Source organism: Simochromis diagramma, unplaced genomic scaffold (assembly GCF_900408965.1).
Source record: "Simochromis diagramma unplaced genomic scaffold, fSimDia1.1 OVJJ01000443.1, whole genome shotgun sequence".
Classification (NCBI taxonomy): Eukaryota; Metazoa; Chordata; class Actinopteri; order Cichliformes; family Cichlidae; genus Simochromis; species Simochromis diagramma.
This window is the reverse complement of record NW_024387268.1, coordinates 475,881-498,413: the sequence shown is the minus strand read 5'-3', so window position 1 is coordinate 498,413 and position 22,533 is coordinate 475,881. Positions and strand designations below refer to the sequence as shown.

General features: G+C 44.6%; 2 protein-coding genes across 4 annotated transcripts; both read left to right on the top strand.

The window, feature by feature from the left end:
• Window positions 1-748: 748 nt before the first annotated feature.
• On the top strand, window positions 749-8,531 carry LOC120715462 (golgin subfamily A member 6-like protein 22). The gene is made up of 5 exons (XM_040002472.1): window positions 749-989; window positions 1,792-2,013; window positions 2,444-2,487; window positions 6,555-6,856; window positions 8,465-8,531. Exons 1-5 carry the CDS (start codon window positions 818-820, stop codon window positions 8,529-8,531), a joined length of 807 nt encoding a protein of 268 aa, XP_039858406.1. The 5' UTR covers window positions 749-817.
• On the top strand, window positions 4,723-21,106 carry LOC120715483 (gastrula zinc finger protein XlCGF57.1-like). Of its 3 annotated transcripts, none has more exons than XM_040002513.1 (3): window positions 4,723-4,827; window positions 8,465-8,767; window positions 18,345-21,106. In XM_040002513.1, exons 2-3 carry the CDS (start codon window positions 8,617-8,619, stop codon window positions 19,805-19,807), a joined length of 1,614 nt encoding a protein of 537 aa, XP_039858447.1. In that variant the 5' UTR covers window positions 4,723-4,827; window positions 8,465-8,616; the 3' UTR covers window positions 19,808-21,106. The 3 variants fall into 3 exon arrangements, with proteins under 3 accessions (XP_039858447.1, XP_039858446.1, XP_039858445.1); XM_040002512.1 differs by lacking the exon at window positions 4,723-4,827 and adding an exon at window positions 7,133-8,017; XM_040002511.1 differs by lacking the exon at window positions 4,723-4,827 and having other exon boundaries at window positions 7,133-8,767.
• Window positions 21,107-22,533: the final 1,427 nt, after the last annotated feature.

Genomic DNA, 22,533 nt, shown 5'->3' with positions numbered 1-22,533 from the left:
ATGCACTCAGTTTAGAGTCAGTGCTTGTGAGAATGGGTGTGATTGGGTGAATGTGCCATGTTGTAACAGCACTCTGAGCACGCCGGGAGAGTAGAAAAGCTCTATATAAGAATCAGTCCATTCACACACACACACACACACACACACACACACACACCCAAAAACACTGAGATAATCATGGAAACAGAACAGTGTAAAAATCAACAAACTCAACATGAACTCAAAATTAAAATTAGAAACAAATTTGGAAAACGTTTTGTTATTTGGGTTTTTTTCCTAAATACGCCCACTTGACGCCATTTTTCTTGTACATGTACAAACATTTTCTCATAACTTTTCCAAATATTTAAAATTTGCCTTCTTCTTATTTTGCAATTTTCTCCAAAACCTTTATATTGTTAAACTACCAGAAATGTACCATTAGTGGTCATTTTTAAATTAAAATGTATTATTATTGTTGTTATTGTTGTTATTTTGTTTGTTTTTGCAGTTTGTTGTTGTGCTTCTTGCCCTTTTTTGTTAATTTTTCTTGCTTGTTAGTTTGTTTTGTTGTAAACTGGTGAAAGTTTTCTTTGAATTTCTTCATTTTTACTTATTATTTATTTTAATCTTCAGTCTCAAACGTCTAAACAGACCGCAGATCGGCTGTGATCGAGTCCGGCTGTCCAACACACTCCTGTCTGTAGAGGGCAGCACTACATTTCACAGTCCACAAGCTGCTGGAAATTCATCAGACGAAGAAGAAATTCGGCGGAAGTAATCAATGAAAACTGTTGTTGTTGTGTGTGAGCCGAGTGTGTGAGCTGCGGCAGCAACGATGCCTTCAGCTCAGTATCTGAGAGAGTTTATCAACGAGCGACTAACTGCTGCTGCTGAACAAATATTCTTGGAGTTTGAAAAAACGATCGTCCAGTACGAGGAAGAGATCGACCGTCAGCGCAGACTGCTGGATATCACCTGGAAACCCCAAATCAAGCTGCACAGGACAGGTGAGTCTGTGACGTGGAGCTCTGTGGGAAAGCTAGAATCATTTCCACGGGCTTCGTGACAGAAACACTGAGGGTAAAATCCTCAAAACCAGCAGAAGAAACGCGTCACGCTACACAGCAGTGAACGCAAACGGCGTTAAGAGATTACTGACGTCACGTCTTTGATCAGTGGTTGTCGATCGATGGTCGTTTTAATTTGCATATTAGTGATCATAAAGTGACGTCACGGTTTCAGTCATCGTGCACACGTGCTGTTTGTTTGGAAACCTGCAGTCACCTGATGATGATGATGATGAGAAGTTTGTCCCGGTGAACAGAATCAGCCTGGGGGGAGGTCACGGTGGACAGGGCACGCGCACACGTTTTTCTCTGATTTCATGAGAACGTTTTTTACTTTTAATGTTCATTCAGTACTTCCGGTGTTTCTGTCACGTGTCCGTCCTGGTAGTTGCAGTAGAGACAGGATGCTGTGTGAAATACAGACACATGAAAATGAATCCAGTGATGCGCTGATCTCATAAATCTGGACTGTATTCACGAAAGAACAGAAAACAAATCGTTTAAAGTGAGAAAAAATGAGCATTTCTTTGTCAGCTCATTTTAAATGTTCACGTTTTAAATGTTCACATTTTAAATGTTCACGTTTAAAGAGTCAAGTCGGATCCACGGTTTCTTCAGATTTCTTCATGGATCTCTGAAGCTTTGGCCACATAAAAATAATCAGCAGTAGTCGTATGTTTTAATGTGGTGTTTTCAATAAAGCACTCGACCTTTGCTTGCCTTGTGCTTTAAACATGTGCAGACGACCCACAGCAACATGTCAGCAGGGAGGAGGAGGTTCTCCCCGAGCAGCAGCTCTGTGGCCAAGAGGATCCAGAACCTCCACAGATTAAAGAGGAACAGGAGGGAGAGCAGCTGGTAGTGAAGGAGGAGAGTGTAGACGTCATCATCTGGAACGAGAGCAGTCCTCAGCAGGAACAAGAGGACGTCACCTGCAGCCCACAGATGAAGACACAAAGGACAGGTGTGTAGCATGAAACCATTTCAGTGAACCACAGCCGAGTGTGACTCGTGTGGATCTGAGTCAGGATTCAGTCTCAGCAGAAGAGTCCACGTTTTCATTCAGTGACATGTTACCAGCTGTTCCTCCTGATGCTGCCCGCACATTTATCCAGGCTTGGGATCAGCGGGAAGCACAGACAGGCCTGTGTCTCCTCCTGGTCTCAAACCTGTGATCTCTGTCAGTGGAGCCACCGGGCACAAGTCATCCCATTAATGTTCTGAGCCTAATTTATCCCCCGGTGTTTGTACCCGACTTAATAGGACTAAATGCAAACATACCAACAGAATATTAGTTTACCTTCATCTCCTTCTCAGCTTCACTAATCGGTCATTTTTATTTCTTCTGTGCAAAAGTGGAAATAATAACTTATTTCTTGTGCACCTTTGTTTAGACGTCCCACAGCAGCATGTCTGTGAGGAGGAGGAGGAGGAGGAGGTTCTCACTGAGCAGCAGCTCTGGAACCAGGAGAGGAGCTCCAGTGTGGAGCAGGAGGAACCAGAAGCTCCACAGATTAAAGAGGAACAGGAGGAACTCTGTCAGGAGGTGAGCCAGGAGACTGAGACCTTCATGGTGGAAGAAAGTGAGAAAGGAAGCAAGAATGCTGACTCAGGATTAACTGTGAGTTTCGGTTTAAAGCCAAAAACGAGAAATCGCAGACGTCTCGGTGCAGACGACGCTCCGAGCCAGCGTCGCTCTGACACGGCCAGCAAATCTGTAACATGTGACGTTTGTGGAAAAGGCTTCAAGTATAGATCCCGGATGCAAAGACATCAGAGAATCCACACAGGCGAGAAGCCGTATCCCTGTGAGATGTGTGGGAAAGGTTTTTCTCAGAAGGATGCTCTGACTGTGCACATGAGAACACACACAGGTGATAAGCCCTATGTTTGTAACACCTGTGGGAAAAGATGCTTGACCTCATCGACCCTTACCCGGCACGCCGCGGTCCACACGTGCCAGAAGCCCTATTCCTGCAAAACGTGTGGGAAAGGTTTTGCTCAAAAGTCCATTTTGCTGGTCCACACGAGAGTGCACACCGGCGAGAAGCCCTATCTGTGCAACATCTGTGGGAAGAGATTTTTTAAATTGTCAACGTTTAACATGCACATGTTTATCCACGCAGATGAAAAGCCGTATTCTTGCCAAACATGTGGGAAAGGTTTTAATCGAAGAACTGATTTGTACGTCCACAGCAGAATTCACAGAGGTGAGAAACCGTTTTGTTGCCCAACGTGTGGCAAGTCTTTCAATCGGCGCAGTAATTTATTATCCCACACAAAAATCCACACGAGTGAGAAGCCCTATTCCTGCGAAACGTGCGGGAAGTCTTTCAATCGAGGCAGTAATCTGTTACGCCACATGAGGTCTCACACAGGGGAGAAGCCTTATGTTTGTAAGAGCTGTGGCACCAGGTTCGCTGACTCGTCGTCACTTAAAAGGCACAGAGGAGGAGCTGCTGAATGTGGAAGAAAAGCTTCTTTAAAATCCTCCTGAGAAACCACACAGCTGAGAGGCCGTGACTGTATCAGCGTTACTGCACCACGCAGCGGAGACGTCCTCTTGCTGTGCACCATGACATCCGCCACTGAATTAGAGATAGTGGCACTAGCAGTGGGAGTGGGCGTGTGTTTTTGAGTATAAAGATATGTTTTGAGAAAATCTTGGTTATTCAGTCCGTGTGCCTGTATGTGCTTCCTGTGGTAATGTCAATTTCCACAACAGCCTCTGTGGAATTTTGTCACAACAGTGGGAAGTGGAGGGGAAGCCACTGTGAGTCTGAAGTTTTCAACAAGCAGCTTCTATAAGTTCTCTTTCCTTCCAGAGTCTGACGAACCTGTTCACCTTTACATTCGTCGCTGTGGCTCACGTGCTCCTGAACTTTAGAGTGGCTGTGCCACGAGCTCATTTTTTAGCCCATCAGTTTTCTCCCACTTACAGACCTCACTCTCTCTCTATCCACCTGCTCGTCCGTGGAGCGGATATGCAAGTGTTCTCAGCTGAATCATGGGGTGGATACACTGCTGTGTTATTGGACTCGACAGCTCCAGACCACACAGGGTTTAAACCAGACGGCAGAAAGATTAAACACATTTTCACCAGGTGTATAAATATCAGGTGTTTTTCAGCATGGTACCCTACAGATGAAAAGAATAAAGAACAAATAGGAAAATGTGTCTTTGTTGTTTTTACTGCTACTTTGTGCAATAATGCATTTTTAAAATAATTTCTTTGCTTCGTGGATGGATGTACTTTATAAAAACAAAGCTTATCTGATGAGTAAAGTGTGAAGTGCAAAGCTTTTATTAAATAACTCGGGAAAAACAAAAATGATTTCTTCTGCGGGTTTATTTGGTTTAGCTTTAAAACTTTGGATGATTCTGACTCATGAAGCAAGTTTTTCATCTTAATCCTGCAACCTGCCACAAATCTCTCCATTTTAGACATTTTACATTTGGTTTTCGTCTGTACGGGGCTTTTATTATGAAACTCTGGGACACGAATAAGCCCTTTGGGCGCATGCGTAGAAGAAGCAGGTTTGCAGCAGCGGCTCTCCTGAGGCGCGGACCGAGCCGGAGGACGGTGTAGTATTCCCCCCGCTCAGTACTCGGGTTACTGCAGTAGTCATGTGTACTCTTGAGTATCTGAAGGACTTTATCCAGCGGAGGCTGACGGCAGCCGCGGAGGAAATCTTCGGCGAGGTGGAGAAAACCTTCGTGCAGTACGAGGAGGAGCTCGACCGTCACCGGCGGCTGCAGCGGAAGCTGCTCCTCACAGGTGTGTAAAACCTGCACGTGCCGGAAATCCAGCCAGCGGTGCTGCGTTCGAGGTCAAACTGGGAGTCGGAATTTTATTATGAAATGTAGCCCGCGAGCCCACATCCAAGATGGCGGCAGTGAACGTAAACTGTGGTAAAACTTGGAATTTGTGCAGCACAGCTGTGTACCCGTGACTCTCTGGCTGTGTCCCAATTCAGGGTCTGCAGCCTTAAAGTACGCAGCCTCAACGATACTCAAGGGCCGCGTACTCAAAGACCGCTAAGGCCGGAAGTGCGAGGCTTGTGAAATGGGACGGTCTAGCCTCCGTCGCGCTGCCCAGGTTGCCTAGCAACCATGATACTAACAGCTGGAAACGTGTCATACAGCTGTGTTTGACAGAAATGAAGGAGAAAATCTTTTGTTCATTTGTTTGTTTCTACATGAGCTTTGATCATTCTCTGTAAGATTAAGCTCAGCTATTGAACGGCGTATATTTTAAAGTAAAGGCTTTAAAACCAAGTTAGTACAAACGTCACTAATGTCACATGACTTTGCCGACATGTGGCCAACAGTAATGTTTAATGTTCTTCGTTATTAAACATTTGCACATAAATAAGTGACATAATATTCAGTACTTAAAGTTTACTCTTCTTTTTTTTTCGGCAAAATTATCCACACCCACCGCCACGCTATGCATTCTGGGATATGTTGGGCCACGAAGTCTACACCGCCACATCCTTAAAATTCAGGGAAATGAAGGACGCATTTGAGGGACGCATTTCGAGCAGCCTTCGAATTGGGACAGCCTTCGGCGCGCCACTGTGACGTAATCGGCCTTAAAATGCGGCCTTTAAGGCTGCAGACCCTGGATTGGGATACAGCCACTGACCTGCTCCACCCATGAATGTGCTGCACAGGTGCCAGAAACTGTCTGATGAGCTGAGCTCAGCAACAACAGGGAGGCTGCGCATCAGCTCACCTGAACACACCTGGCTGATGCACGAGCTCTGGAGCCGATCGGTGGTTGGCTGGATCCGCTTTATTCCAAACATGTAAACAATATACCGAAGTTCATTTAGCAAAGACAAACAAACAGCTTTACAAAATAACATACAAGGAAAGGAGTGGGAAGAAGTGCGCATGTCCCGCCCCTTCGCCACAGTTATCGGTCAATATTTAATCAGCGTCCTTGTTGATATAATCTGCAGTCATAATGATAACGAACATATTTCTAACATAATATACACACCACATAACATCACTTTGTTTTTGCCTCCACACAACAAAACCGACTCCTCCAGTTATGAGAAGTTAGTTGTAGAATCCAATAAGCAGGAATGAAACTCTGTCCACGGCCTGCTGGGAGACAGAGCTGTCAGATCATCAGCCTTTGTTTCCTCCTCACCTTCTGCAGGGAGGGCACGTCTGCTGAGACCCCTCTGACCCAGGCTTGGATGAGTCAGAGGAACTTAATGGATGGCTGGGTTTGTTATACACCTATAAAGCTGAAACATCTCCCCAACAGGAAATCTTTGTTTTTAGTTATGAACCTCTTGAAGCCATTCTTTCTTTTTTTATGTCTCATATTTAAAAACTGGATGTTAAATTTGATGCTCCTGACCTTTGTGTGTGTGTGTGAGTGAACCACAGAGTTCACTAACCCTCACCAGGATCTCTGTGGGTTTTACTGTTAACTTATTTCTTGTGCAACTTTGTTTAGATGTCCCACAGCAGCCTGTAGGTAAGGAGGAGGAGGAGGTTCTCCCTGAGCAGCAGCTCTGGAACCAGGAGAGGAGCTCCAGTGTGGAGCAGGAGGAACCAGAACCTCCACAGATTAAAGAGGAACAGGAGGAACTGTGCAGCAGTCAGGAGGGAGAGCAGCTGGGACTGAAGGAGGAGACAGATGCCTTTATGGTGACTGCTGCTGAGGAAGGAGAGCACAGTGAACCAGACATGGAGCAGCTCTTCTCTCGGGGGCCTGATGCCTTCATGGTGACTGCTACATATGAGGAAAGTGAGGAAGGAAGGAAGCAGTTTTGTTGCCCAACGTGCGGCAAGTCTTTCAATCGGCGCAGTAATTTATTATCCCACACAAAAATCCACACGAGTGAGAAGCCCTATTCCTGCGAAACGTGCGGGAAGTCTTTCAATCGAGGCAGTAATCTGTTACGCCACATGAGGTCTCACACAGGGGAGAAGCCTTATGTTTGCAAGAGCTGTGGCACCAGGTTCTCTGAGTTCTCATCACTTAAAAGGCACAAAACACATTTTGCACAGAGCTGCAATATGTGGAAGAAAAGTTACAGCATGTCCCTAAAATCCACGTGAGAACCACGCAGCTGAGAGGCCGTGACTGTGGCAGCTACACCACGCAGCTGAGACGTGGTCGTCCTGAAGCACCGATGGGCAGAAAACGTGTCTGAGGGAAACAGCACCAACAGTTCAAGGCAGAAAAACGTGAATCTTTCATGTTTTCATGAAGTCTCGGTGGCTCGGTGTGAGCCCCGTCTTTTAGCCTGTTTGTTTCTCTTTAGTTCTCCGAGCCGGTTCTTCTTGCTGTGGAACGTTGGATCACCGACATCTGTCACTGAGTTAGAGTTAGTGTTCTGGGAAATAAATGAGTGTAAAGACTGAGCAGTGCGAGCGGCTCATGTGTTTAGACGTTTTCTTGGTCTGTCTGTAAATAACAACATTATAATCCAGCAGAAACACTGAGGTGTTTTTAAAAAGCTCAAGTTTCTCTTCCCTTAACCTAGAGTTAGACAAGCATGTGGCTGTAAAGGAGCCCACCTCTCCCCCAGGCCTCCCTCTCTCCCCCAGGCCTCCCTCTCTCCCCCAGGCCTCCCTCTCTCCCCCAGGCCTCCCTCTCTCCCCCAGGCCTCCCTCTCTCACCCAGTCCTTCTCTGCTGGAGAATCCCAGCAGATTCAATCCATCCAGCTCTCAGAGAAACTGGAACGAAAGCTCCATCTCAGTCTCTACAGGCTTCAGTTAGCATGTCAAAGGTTAAAGTTCATGACATCACAATTGCGGGAGAAAGCCTCCTCTCTATAGAAAGAGCACGCAGCACAACTCAGGGTCTGCGACGGCACAGGCCGAGTCCACAGCTGAACCCAGCAGAAGAGCTGTGGTGGAAGTGGAACGAGTGACACGACACTGTGAAGAAGAGCGAGCTCCAGACAACTTTACACATCTGTAACTTTATACTCCTGTAAGTGTCCTTTACAGTCACATTTTTACTGAGGTGACATACTTTAATACATATTCTGAATTTTGATATTTGAGAATAATTTATTTGTGATTATTTCATGAAATTTATTGTGAAGTGTGGAAAATAAAGGAGTGAACAAAGTGGTTTGACTCTTGTGTCCTGGGTGCGCTCCTTTTAAATATAAATAACATGAGAACTGTAAGGAGTTCAAATGGACACTACACTTATATTAAACTTTTATGTATGTAATGTGTGTTGAGACTCCAGTCGGGTACATCCTTCCTCTTTCTTGTGGTGACCTACAAATAAAAGAAATACACAAGAACAAATATGAAAATATGGTTCTTTATTTATTATTATTTTGTGCAGAAATCCTCATTTTTCCCTTTTTTCGATTTTCTTCTGTCTCTTTAAGACATTTCACTAAGTTGCTTTTCGTCTGTACAGGGCTTTTATTGTGAAACTCCGGGAGAGGAAGAACCCTTTGGGCGCATGCGTAGAAGAAGCAGGTTAGCAGCAGCGGCTCTCCTGAGGCGCGGACCGAGCCGGAGGACGGTGTAGTATTCCCCCCGCTCAGTACTCGGGTTACTGCAGTAGTCATGTGTACTCTTGAGTATCTGAAGGACTTTATCCAGCGGAGGCTGACGGCAGCCGCGGAGGAAATCTTCAGCGAGGTGGAGAAAACCTTCGTGCAGTACGAGGAGGAGCTCGACCGTCACCGGCGGCTGCAGCGGAAGCTGCTCCTCACAGGTGTGTAAAACCTGCACGTGCCGAAAAGCTAGCGAGGAGTTGTGCCACAGCGGTCTGGCACGCGGGTGTCCGCGCGGACAGCCTGAGCCAACATGGCCGAGAGTCACGGGGTCACTTCCGGCGTCATCCTCAGCTTTCGCCCCCCTTTGGTGTCAAACCTGCGCCTCTGGGCTAAGCGTTGGCAGTACTGATGTAAGTTTGCCTGCTGTCAGTGGTTTACTTTAAGGGTCCACGAAGGTGTGACGGCTCGATAGTAGAGCTGTGAAATGTAAACGGCTTCACTGAGCTCGATTCTTCAGTTTGAGGGTAAATCTGTGAACACGGAGCTCGTGAAGCATGTCGCGAGTCTGACAGCAGGTTGGGAGGTCAGTAGAAACCAGACCTGTCCTGGTGTAACAGCGTCTCAGACACGAGGCACATCCGGCTATTTAAGAATCTAAAAGCTGGATGATGTCACACATTAAAGCTGAAAGTTGAGCAAAAACAACATTTTGTTGTACTTGTAGAAAGAACAAGTTCCTGTTACTATTATATCCAAACTGTGTGACGCTGTTCTCGCTCATTGTCGCTCTGATATCATATCAGTGTAATGCAGTGACTGTTACAGAGGAGAAAACCATCTTCCACGTCGAACAAGATAAACCAGATTAGAGCATGCTGCTGTTTTATTCTGATAAGTATGCTGACAGCACGCTGCACTCCTCCCTGCCTGAACCTGAAATGTGTTACTTAAAATATAAAACTAATAAACTACCAGTTCAAGTATTTACTGTGGGCCAATCAAAAGTCAAAGGAATCATTCTGTTTCCTTATCTGCGTTTCATGGATCGATATCGGTGCTGCATCATGTCTGTGCCATCACATGTTTGTATTAAAGCAGTGTGAGAATGGTACTAATGGAAGATGAAGGTGGTGTGGTATCTGAACAGCTGGTGGAGCCTCCACTTGTCTAAAATTGTGGCTTTAAAGTCAGAAAGCGATTTGAGGTCACATGTTTGCTCCTGATTCGTGTCAGCGAATGTTTCTATTCGTCCTCTCACTGACACAGAGATGCAGAACAGTAATAGTCATCTGAGACGATTTCCCAGCAGCGTTACACCAGCGGCAGGCTGAGCTGCCGATGCCGGCAAGATGGATCCATGTTTCCATGGTTACTCTGACCTCGAGACTGATCATACCCGGAAACGTTTTTCCTTCTTGTGTTTTAGCTTTAGTGAGACTGTGAAAACTGTAGCCTCGGTGTCTTGTTCGTACTGACAGCGGTGGTACCCGCTGTGGTCTTCTGCTTCAGGCTTTAGCATGCCGCCCATTCAGAGATGCTCTTCTGATCACTTTGGATGTGACGAGCAGCGATTTTAGTTACTGCTGTCGTCCTGTCTCAGAGTTCTGCCGTTCTCTGACACAAAGAAGGTACTTCCTCTCAGAGAACTGCTGCTCTCCGGATAGTTTCTCTTTTTCAGACCTCCTTTGTAGGGCTGGGCCATATCATACCGTTCACGGTAACACCGGTATAATGTTAGGCAATGATAAGAAAATGAAATATCGTGATAGAATATGAGGAAAACGCGCATGTGCAGTGTTTTCATAAACACATGGCAGAAAAAGCATGGCGGTGACGGAGAACGAGAAGGGTGAAAGCAGATCGTTGAATGAAACGGATGAACCAGAACTGGTTTGTAAAAATGCTGCAGCTTCAGTGGTGGAGCTGGTTTAGCTTTCGTCCGGCACTCAAAAGTCTGTCAAAAAATGTTTCAGTACGACTTTGCTAAGCTGCAAAGCCGCACCGCTTGATGGACTGTCGGAGCATTACGGCTATCGTAGGCGGGAGCCTGGCGAAGTGATACGTACCGTGCTTCAACATGACGTTACCATATTGTTTGTGTATAAGGACCCAAAATGGCAGCTGTTAAGAGACGTGCGCATGAAGCGGATTTTAAACTGAAGGCTATCGGTCATGCAGTAGAACATGGGAACAGAGCAGCTGTGAGAGAATTCAGCATTATGAGTCAATGGTACAAAAGTGAAGAATGAGTTGAGTAAAGTTAGACGTATCTGACTGTTTTTTACTGCAGTTCCATGTTTCAAAGCTCCTCTTTTTAACCTTTGGTGGTTATTATACATGGTTATGCTCAGCATATGTCAGCCCATTTGCCTTTTGGTTAAACTGTCAGCAAGGAATTTGCATTTGCACTGTTAAAATGTTATATATACACATAAAAACAGCTGCTTGTTTACGTGAAAATACATTGATGGGTTTTTTTTGCACTAGTAAAATTGTGGAGTTATAAAGTATTTTGTCTCGCATCAATTATATCGTCCGTTATATCGTTATCGCAAATTTTCAAATGTACATCGTTGTAAGTATTTTTGGTCATATCGCCCTGCACTACTTCTTTGTAAACTCTGAGATGTCTGTGTGGGAAAAACCAGCCAATCAGCAGTTTCTGAAATAGGACACTAAAAGTTTCTTAAATCACTTTTCTTCCTCAATTTTCTGATGCTCAGTTTGACCCCCGGCTGATTGTCGTCACCATCTCTACATGCATAAATACATTGAGCTGCTGCCATGTCATTGGCTGATTAGAGATTAGTGTTAATGAGTGAGTGTAGACCACAGCTTAGTACATCTGTTATTGTTTGATATCCATGAGCTGTGGGCAGAAACTGAGTGAGTGAGCTCACAGATGAAGGCGGAGAAAACGAGCGTCGTCCAAACGGTGTCTGGACTCGGCGTCAGAGGGAAGGTGAGGAGCTTGGTTATTCAGGAGCGTCTCAGAGCTCCTCAAGGAGCAAGTGGAGATATTTGGGCATCTGGCCAGGATGGCTCCTGGGTGAGGTGTTCCAGGCATGTCCTACCAGGAGAAGCCTCCAGGGCAGACTTGGGGCACACTGGAGAGATTACGTCTCAGATGGCTTGGAATGAGTTGGAGAAGCTGGCTGGGAAGAGGGAGGCCCCCGTGATCCGGAGCCTGGTCAGGAAATAGGTGGAACCAGTAATAGGTTTTTGAGTTTCAGTAGAGATCTGTAAGCAGTGACGGGAAAAAATTCCCCCAGGTATTAAAATGCTAATTTCCAGGTTAATATTTGTTATTCTGAGGGCCTGAAGGGCTTTAAAAGTAAAAGGAATTTTGCATTACTGCCCCCTTGTGGCGAGAGTAGTTATTTAAAACCAAAAACCTCCAGTGGTGATTGTAGAGTCTGTTGGGCCCCCAGGCAAAAATTCATATTTATTCATTATTTATAAAAACAAACAAAACATAAATAATCATTTAAATAATAAGCAAGTTAAATTTTAATTTTCCTAAGAAGTTTCCTGTCTTGGTTGATGGCAAACGGATCCTCTGAACATTTGTAATTAACACAAAGTCTCTTTATATGTAGCTACTTAAATACATCAAAGGTGCTGATATTGATATGAATTATATGACTAAACCTAGAACATAAGACACACACAGCTGTACCTCAGCGTCAGACCTAGACCACATTTCTGTTTGCCAGGCTGGCAAACAGAAATGTGGCTCTGCAACAAATTTTATTGGAAAAATAATTTCACTGTGAGCAGCAGCAGCTTCCCATCTCAATGAGAATGACTTGAAAGAGGAATACAGTGGCTATCCTGTGATGTACACGTCCTTCTCAAAAAATTAGCATATTGTGATAAAGTTCCTTATTTTCTGTAATGTACTGATAAACATTAGACTTTCATATATTTTAGATTCATTACACACAACTGAAGTAGTTCAAGCCTTTTATTGTTTTAATATTGATGGTTTTGGCATGCAGCTCATGAAAACCCAAAATCCCTATCTCAAAAAATTAGCATATTTCATCCGACCAATAAAAGAAAAGTGTTTTAATACAAAAAAAGTCAACCTTCAAATAATTATGTTCAGTTATGCACTCAATACTTGGTCGGGAATCCTTTTGCAGAGATGACTGCTTCAATGCGGCGTGGCATGGAGGCAATCAGCCTGTGGCACTGCTGAGGTGTTATGGAGGCCCAGGATGCTTCGATAGAGGCCTTAAGCTCATCCAGAGTGTCGGGTCTTGCGTCTCTCAACTTTCTCTTCACAATATCCCACAGATTCTCTATGGGGTTCAGGTCAGGAGAGCTGGCAGGCCAATTGAGCACAGTAGTACCATGGTCAGTAAACCGAGTTACCAGGGGTTCTGGCACTGTGAGCAGGTGCCAGGTCGTGCTGAAAAATGAAATCTTCATCTCCATAAAGCTTTTCAGCAGATGGAAGCATGAAGTGCTCCAAAATCTCCTGATAGCTGCATTGACCCTGCCCTTGATAAAACACAGTGGACCAACACCAGCAGCTGACATGGCACCCAGACCATCACTGACTGTGGGTACTTGACACTGGACTTGAGGCATTTTGGCATTTCCCTCTCCCCAGTCTTCCTCCAGACTCTGGCACCTTGATTTCCGAATGACATGCAAAAGTTGCTTTCATCCAAAAAGAGTACTTTGGACCACTGAGCAACAGTCCAGCGCTGCTTCTCTGTAGCCCAGGTCAGGCGCTTCTGCCGCTGTTTCTGGTTCAAATGCGGCACCTGTAGCCCATTTCCTGCACACGCCTGTACACGGTGGCTCTGGATGTTTCTACTCCAGACTCAGTCCACTGCTTCCGCAGGTCCCCCAAGGTCTGGAATCGGTCCTTCTCCACAATCTTCCTCAGGGTCCGGTCACCTCTTCTCGTTGTGCAGCCTTTTCTGCCACACTTTTTCCTTCCCACAGACTTCCCACTGAGGTGCCTTGATACAGCACTCTGGGAACAGCCTATTCGTTCAGCAATTTCTTTCTGTGTCTTACCCTCTTGCTTGAGGGTGTCAATGATGGCCTTCTGGACAGCAGTCAGGTCGGCAGTCTTACCCATGATTGCGGTTTTGAGTAATGAACCAGGCTGGGAGTTTTTAAAAGCCTCAGGGATCTTTTGCAGGTGTTAAGAGTTTGTTTGTTGATTCAGATGATTAGGTTAATAGCTCGTTTAGAGCTCACATCAAAAAAGCCAAACACCATTACAAAAAGAAGGTAGAAGAACACTTCTCCAACTCCAACCCCCGACGCATGTGGCAAGGACTCCAGACCATTACAGACTACAGGACCACCAAACCCTCCCCCGCATCCTCTGATGTCTCCTTCCTCAACGAGCTCAACAACTTTTATGCTCGTTTTGAGCGAGGGAACCCCACAACCACAACCAAAGCAGACATGACGCCAGACCACCAACCTCTGACTCTCTCCCCCACCGATGTAGGAGCGGTGCTGAGCAGGATCAATGTCCACAAGGCTGCAGGTCCTGATGGCATCCCCGGGCGTGTTCTCAGAGCGTGTTCTGGGGAGCTTGCAGGAGTGCTCACAGACATATTCAATCTGTCCTTGGCCCACGCTGTGGTACCGGCCTGCTTCAAATCCACCTCCATCGTCCCGATACCCAAAAACTCCAACCCATCTTGCCTCAGTGATTACCGCCCAGTAGCACTCACCCCCATCATCACTAAGTGCTTAGAGCGACTGGTCCTAGCACACTTCAAATCCTGTCTCCCCCCCACCCTGGACCCCCACCAATTCGCATACCGCCAGAACAGGAGCACAGAGGATGCAGTCTCCATCGCACTGCACTCTGTCCTCTCACACCTGGACAACAACAACACCTACGCCAGAATGCTGTTTATAGACTTCAGTTCAGCATTCAATACAATCCACCCCTCACAACTCATCAGGAAACTGACAGACCTGGGCATCAGTTCCCTCATCTGCAAATGGTTACTGGACTTCCTGACCAACCGCCCCCAACATGTCCGGCTGGATAACCGCTGCTCATCTACAATCACGATGAACACCGGTGTACCACAAGGCTGTGTGATGAGCCCTTTCCTCTACTCCCTCTTCACCCACGACTGCAGACCTGCTGATGGTTCCAACACCATCATTAAGTTTGCAGATGACACCACGGTGATTGGCCTCATCAGTGACAACGATGAGGCCGCCTACAGGGAGGAGGTGGATCGTCTGGCTGAGTGGTGCGACAGAAACAACCTGCTGCTTAACACCGAGAAGACCAAGGAGCTCATCGTGGACTACAGGAGGAATGCTGACCCACATCCACCCATCCACATTAAGGGGACGGCTGTGGAGCGTGTGAGCAGCTTCAAGTTCCTGGGAGTCCACATCTCCGAGGATCTCACCTGGACGACCAACTGCTCCAAGCTGGTCAAGAAGGCTCACCAGCGCCTCTTCTTCTTGAGGACTCTGAGGAAGAACCACCTGTCCTCAGACATCCTGGTGAACTTCTATCGTTGCACCATCGAGAGCATCCTGACCAACTGTATAACAGTCTGGTACGGGAACTGCTCTGCCTCGGACCGGAAGGCGTTGCAGAGGGTCGTGAAAACTGCCCAGCGCATCGCCGGAGCACCACTTCCTGCCATAAAAGACATCTACAGGAAGCGGTGTCTGAAAAGGGCTGGGAAAATCATCAAAGACCCCAGTCACCCATCGCATGGACTCTTCACCCTCCTGCCCTCTGGGAGGCGCCACAGGAGCCTCCGGACTAAGACCACCAGGTACCGGAACAGCTTCTTCCCCACAGCTGTCAGACTCCTGAACTCTGCCTCCTGACATCTGACCCACATTAAACTCATGGACTGAACACACACACCCACAATGGACAACTGTACCCTCAAACACACAATAATAACATGGACTGAACCACCACTCACAACCACTAGCACTTTATATAGCCTCTGTAGAAACTATCTACACCCTCACTTATCTTAACTGCACTACTGTATAGCTCTGTGTAAATAATCATTCTGTACATTCGATAATTTTTAATCCTACAACTGTTTACAACTTTTGCATAGTTCCCATTTCTGTATAACTGTATATCTCAGATTCTGCAACGTTATTTATTTCATATTCTGTATAGTTTTTCATATTTATATCCTGTTCATAGCCTGTTCATAGCTTGTACTCACTACAGCCTGTACATACTTATAGTTATAGAATATTCACAACATACTTCATACCGTGTACATTATAACATACCATAATAGACCCATTTCTGTAATATACTCACATATCTATATTATTGCTAATATATATTGTAATATATCTATATCACTAAAGCACTTCTGGATGGATGCAAACTGCATTTCGTTGCCCTGTACCTGTGCATGTGCAATGACAATAAAGTTGAATTCTATTCTATTCTAGAGAACCTTTTCATGATATGCTAATTTTTTGAGATAGGAATTTTGGGTTTTCATGAGCTGTATACCAAAATCATCAATATTAAAACGATGAAAGGCTTGAACTACTTGAGTTGTGTGTAGGGCTGCCACAAACGATTATTTTGATAGTCGACTAGTCACCGATTATTTATGCGATTAGTCGACTAATCAGATCATCATCCACTGGACGTAAAACTACAGCTTATGGCACCACAGCATCTGCTCTTATATAACTATCAGAGCTTACAGCTTTAAGCTTTTAAGGTGCTAACTAAAAATAAAGACAAGATGATAGTTTATTCAATTTTAATGAAATTTGCAGATTGTTTCGGTAAAGTTTAATAAACTCCTTGCTATCTAAAATATAACAGAACACCGGAGTATATCTCCAGCATCTCACACTTCTGATAATCAGCTGTCTGCTTTACGTTTATTCAGCTGTGTAAAAACTATAACTTTAATCTCAGCCAAACCGATTTACTCAGGAACAAATAAAATACTAAAAAAAAAAAAAAAAAAAAAAAAGCCAAACAACAACATTTTTAATTTATCTAAGTGACTCATATATATTTAACCTGCGTCGCGAAAGACGGCGGTGGGTTTGAAAACAATTTGCCGGGAGTCCGGTGTTCTCACGGCGCTAGTGACCTAGCCCCCGGCTAGCTATCGAGCTAGTGGGTAACAGACGTCTCCGAAAACGTCGGAGCGCTTTTGAAAATATGTGGTGTCCTGATAAACTGAGCCGATATTTGAGGTTTACACAGCTACATTCTCGCCTGAAAATATGTTAAACGTTTATTTTGTGACCCAGAAAGAATAATAAGAGTAATATTAAAACTAACTAGCTACCGCCATTGTTGGAAACTAAGCTGGGCCGCGCTATGAATTCTGGGACACAGCTGCTTCTTCTTCTTCGGGGTTTAACGGCAGCTGGCATCCTTGTACATGCAGTGCTGCCATCTTCTGTTTCAGTCCGTTATTACACTCTTAAATCCTGCTACTGCGTCTTTTGCGATCTTACAAAGCTTCAAACGACACGTCGACTATTAAATCAGTCGTCGACGATTTTGATAGTCGACGTAATCGTGACTAGTCGACAAATCGTGGCAGCCCTAGTTGTGTGTAATGAATCTAAAATATATGAAAGTCTGTTTATCAGTACATTACAAAAAATAATGAACTTTATCACAATATGCTAATTTTTTGAGAAGGACCTGCACATATGGTCCGTGTAGGGCAAAAGTTTTGGGCGTGAAATAAAGAGAAAGACATTTCTTCCACTTTGTTCTCCAGACTCAGTTTTTAGAGCAGGTGATTACATCATCCAGTGGCAACAAAATTCCTTGAAAAGTCAAATTCTAGATAAAAATTGGTGCCTGTTTTTTTCAGACATTCTCCAATTCAAATGAATTGGGAAAAATTCTGTTTTTTGGATTTTGTGAAAATCATGTGACGAATCACCACCGAAAGTCATAGCACACTATTCCCCATCAAGCCTCACGCAATAATATAACAGGCTGCGAGGCGTTTTGCTTCAAAATTTAAAGTGAGCTGTTGCATCAGCACACTTAATTAACTTGAAGATTCAGATCTGGAATTGATATGTCATTGTGAGATGATGGTTTTATTAGAGAGGACGTCTCGCTGTCAGGGAGAACTTCAGAAATGCAGCAATTAAAAAATGTTTTGGGATCTATGAGGTTTTGGCCTTCCACCGAAGAAAACTCACCAGATTTCTGATAAAAACATTGCTGCACAGTTTGGTAAAATAAGGTGTGGTGGGGCGTGGTCTGCGGTGCCGTGCAGGGAGGGTGGACGCACCTGCACGGCACCCGTAATCACGCCCGCCGGGTTAAAACACGGGGACTCAGGTGTGTGTGGTTGTTGTTGTGGTGAGTGTGAATAAAAATGGCTCAAAATGATATTCCGTGGTCCCGCCGTTCCTTATTCTCACCACCACAAAGGTTTCGCTTACTGATGCTTAAAATACATTGTTTGTCTGTCCTATGGACAAAAATGACAGAAAACAAACGGGTATCTATGAGTAAAGTGACAGAGTGTTTGCCTGTAAGCAATAGTGATGACTAACTGCACGTTGAATTTATGGCAGTGTAACAGACTCATGCTGCTTCAGCCTTTTTCTCTCCAAAAGACCAGCGAGATAAAACACTCCTCTCTGATGGTTTATGCTCTGTAATGAAGTTAGGAAGTGAGCTAACGTTTGATCTGCCGTTAGCCGCTTTGAGGTCTGCTCTGACTGAAAATGTGTCGCCCAAATTATTTGGCACACTTCAGATTTCATTTGTGTAGTAACGTATTGCCTTTGTTCCTCCAGACCTCCCACAGCAACGTGAAAATGGAGAGGAGGAGATTCTTACTGACCAGGAGAGACCCTCAGGTGTGGACCAGGATGAACCACAGCAACCACGGATTAAAGAGGAACAGGAGGAACTCTGCACCAGTCAGGAGAACCCCCAACCTCCACAGATAAAAGAGGAGGAGGAAGAAGTTAGCACCAGTCCAGAGGACCCAGAATCTTCACAGATTAAAGAAGAAGGGAAGGAACCCTGCACCAGTCAGGACGGAGAGCAGGTCGTGCTGAAGGAGGAGACTGATACCTTTACGGTGACTCCTGTTCACGAGGAAGATGGCTGCAGTGAAGCAGGACCAAACAATGTTCTGCTCTCTCCTCTGAGCCCTCCTGACGCTGAGAATGGGAAGAAGTACTATCGTATTTACACAATGAAATATCTTGAAAGAATTCAGACAGTTGACAAAAGATACTGTTGCAAAATATGTGGGAAAGGTTTCGCTCACAGGTGTAATTTGGTGGACCACATGAGAATTCACACTGGTGAAAAGCCATACACATGTGAAACATGCGGGAAAAGTTTCAACAGAGTTGGTAATTTTAATGCCCACATGAGAAACCACACGGGTAAGAAGCCCTATGCTTGTGAAACGTGTGGGAAAGGTTTTAATCATCGATGCAATTTGGTGGACCACGTGAGAATTCACACAGGTGAGAAACCATACACATGTGAAACGTGCGGGAAAAGTTTCAATCGAGTTGGTAATTTTAATGCCCACATGAGAACTCATGCAAGTAAGAAGATGTTTTCTTGTGAAACCTGCGGGAAAGGTTTCAATAGAAGGGGCCACTTTAATGCCCACCTGAAAACGCACACAGGTGAGAAACCTTATCCCTGTTACACGTGTGGGAAAACGTTTATAAACGCATCAAGGCTCAAATTTCACATGATAATTCACACCGGTAAGAAACCCTATTCATGTGAAACATGTGGGAAGCGTTTCATTCGAAAAGTGCACTTAACCACCCACGTGAGAATTCACACAGGTGAGAAACCTTATCCCTGCGAGGTATGTGAGAAAAGATTTATTGACGCGTCAACGTTGAAGTGTCACATGAGAACTCACACAGGTGAAAAACCGTATGTTTGTAACATCTGTGGGAAAGCATTTTCTGTCTTATCGACCTTTAAAAGTCACACCTCGGTTCATACAGGCGAGAAACCGTATTCCTGTGAAATATGTGGGAAAACATTCAGTCGCAGTGGTCACTTGACTGTACACGTAAGAACTCACACGGGTGAGAAGCCATACTCGTGTAAAACATGTGACAAAACTTTCAGTCAAAGGCATCATTTGACTTCCCACATGAGATCTCACACAGGTGAGAAGCGGTATTCTTGCCAAATGTGTGAGAAAAGCTTTGTTCAAAGCAGTCATTTGTGGCGCCACATGCGAACTCACACAGGCGAGACATCGTCGTCCTGAAACATCTCTGTGGGATTATCTTCAAGTGACGCTTAGGAAAATAAGAGGTTAACAGAGGAACTTTCAGATCTCAGAGCTCTGTAGTTTATTGCATGTGACAAAGTACTCGATGGATCAAATGAATCATGATTTGATCTTTCAGAGCCGACAGTGAGGCCGTCAGATTTGTCCGGTCTGTAAGTTTTGATTTTTACAGAAACACGTTGCATATTTTGAAAAATGCTGCCTTTCGTCTCCTGTTTTGTTCACTTTTGTGCTGTTCTCATGCTGTAAACATGAGAAAAAGAAGTTAATGTTACAACATGTTAAGGCTTTTACTTTTTCTTATCTCTCTTCTTTTTCTCGTCACCCCCCCATGGCAGTTGTGCAGGCTACCCCTCGCTGGGCCTGGTCCTGTTGGAGGTTTCTTCCTGTTAGAAGGGAGTTCTTCCTCCCCACAGTGCTCCATGTGTCTGATTGGTTCTCTTCAAGAGTGTAGTTAAGGCTACTGTTATAGAGATAATCATAGTCACAATTACTTAGATCATTATTGGCCAGTTATTGAACTTAAAATGTCTTTTTACTGACTGTATACACACACACACACCCCTTATAGTTAAAATAAAAAGTGGTTTAATCCTAATAATTTTTTTCATCATTGAAAGCAAAAATCTGCAGACCTCATTCTGGGATGTGAACCTTACCCATAAAGCTCTTTGAGATGACTGTTATTGTGAACTTGGCAGTGTTGGAAGGTTACTTTTAGAATGTATTCCACTACAGATTACATAATACATGCCCCAAAATGTAGTTTGTAACATATTTCATTAAATTACTTAATGTCAGTAACATGTTCTGAATACTTTAGATTACTTGATATATTGTCATGGTTTTTACAACTACATGGATGTACTGTGTGATTTATTACTATTGCTGAAGGCTACTTGCCACTGAGCTAATATTGTTAGCTGGCGTTAGCTGAGGTTAGTTCATAGACTGCTTTAGGAACTGCACATGATTATTTGCACCTAGCAGGCTGTTAATGCTTTCCACCAAGTCTAGCAGTCTAATAGTAATAAATCACACAGCAGTAGTAAAATCGAAGATGCTGAAGTGGCACATAACCCAGGTAGCTACCACAACTAAAACAAGGTAGCTGCAGTAGGCTAATGTTAGTTTTAAAAAAGAGCTTACTGCCAGATGTTTCTTTAGGTTGGAGTCTTTTGACGCTGAGAGCAGCTTGGTTGCTGACAAACAGAGTTTTCATTGCACGGTCAGATTTCATCCCTTTCTTCTTTAAATATGAAGTATTGTTGGAAATTCCAAGTAATAAATGTATTCCTACCTGTGCACTGTTGGTTCTGTTGTGCTGGCTCCAGGTCCATTGTGTAACTGATGCCACCAACATTAACAGGACGCTTGCATCAGAGCCTTCATTGTGTGTTTGTTTGGGTTTCTGACAATGCGTTTAAAAATTAGAGAGGGGACAGCCGAACATATGAAACATATGTATGTATCATATGTAATCCATTTATTTCAACAAAGCAACTGTTTTCTAATTATCACCTTTTTAAACGGTAACTGTAACAGAATACAGTTACTCACATTTTGTATTTTAAATGTATTCCATTACTCCCCAACACTGGAACTTGCTCTATTAATAAAACTGGCTTGAGCTGAGCAGAGGTTCCATCTTACTTTGTCTTTGTTTGCATGTTTATGCGTCACGTTTCTCTTTCTTTGTGCGGCTGGATTTACAGGAAGTGTTCCAGCTCCCGCACCATTAGTGTAGTGTCTAATATTACAATAGTTTTCTCATTATTTTAAGTATATGTTTCCAAAGAGTCTTTTTTTTTACATCAGTGTTTCTCCATGAAAACACTTCCTGAGTTTGGTCAGTTTTAGTAGAATTTTTTTTTTGCTTAGTTTATATTTTTGTCTATTTTATGATTACAGTCTTTTCACTGTTTCACTCACTGCTGTAAATGAACCTGTAGAAATAAAATTTCTTTTGTCAAAGAAACCTGATAACATTTCTGTCACTGCTCCTTACACTGTGTGTGTGTGGGGGGGGGGGGGGGAATATGGGTGTCATCAGACACCTCAAGTCACAAGCCACAGCTGATTCCTCTCCTGCACCTCTGGAGGCTGTGTGTGTGTGTGTGTGTGTGTGTGTGTGTGTGTGTGTGTGTGTGTGTGTGTGTGTGTGTGTGTGTGTTTCGGGGGTTTCACGACGGACGTCAAACTTCTGTTTCAGACCAGCTAAACTTCCTGCAGTGGCTCATCCAGCGATGAGAGCTGATGATGGTCGGGCCTCGGGCTACCACCCAGTTTTCAGATGAAGAGTTTCCAAAGGGAGCGCATCAGGTGAGAAGTGCGAGGACCATGAGGCATCCATCAGTCATCCCAGAGCTGCGATCTGAAGCCACGCAACGACTACAGACCGTTGGTCAAATTCATGACTGAAGCAGCAGCAGGTGTACGAGTGCAGAGTTAAACCACTCTCAAGTCTCAGGTGAGTAAAGCAAATAACTACCAATGGAAGTGAAGGATATCGCCTGCTGACCTATCAGGGAGTCGTAAATGCATTTTAGCTGAGGTCACCAATAGGCGGGCTGCGGCCCGGATGATTACTAGATTCTAGACTAATTTTAATCTGCCTCTCCGGCGTGAAAGTGCTGCGAGCGCACCAACATGTTTATAAAGATGTCTCTGAAGGTGAGGCTTCTCCACCTCACAGCTCCACC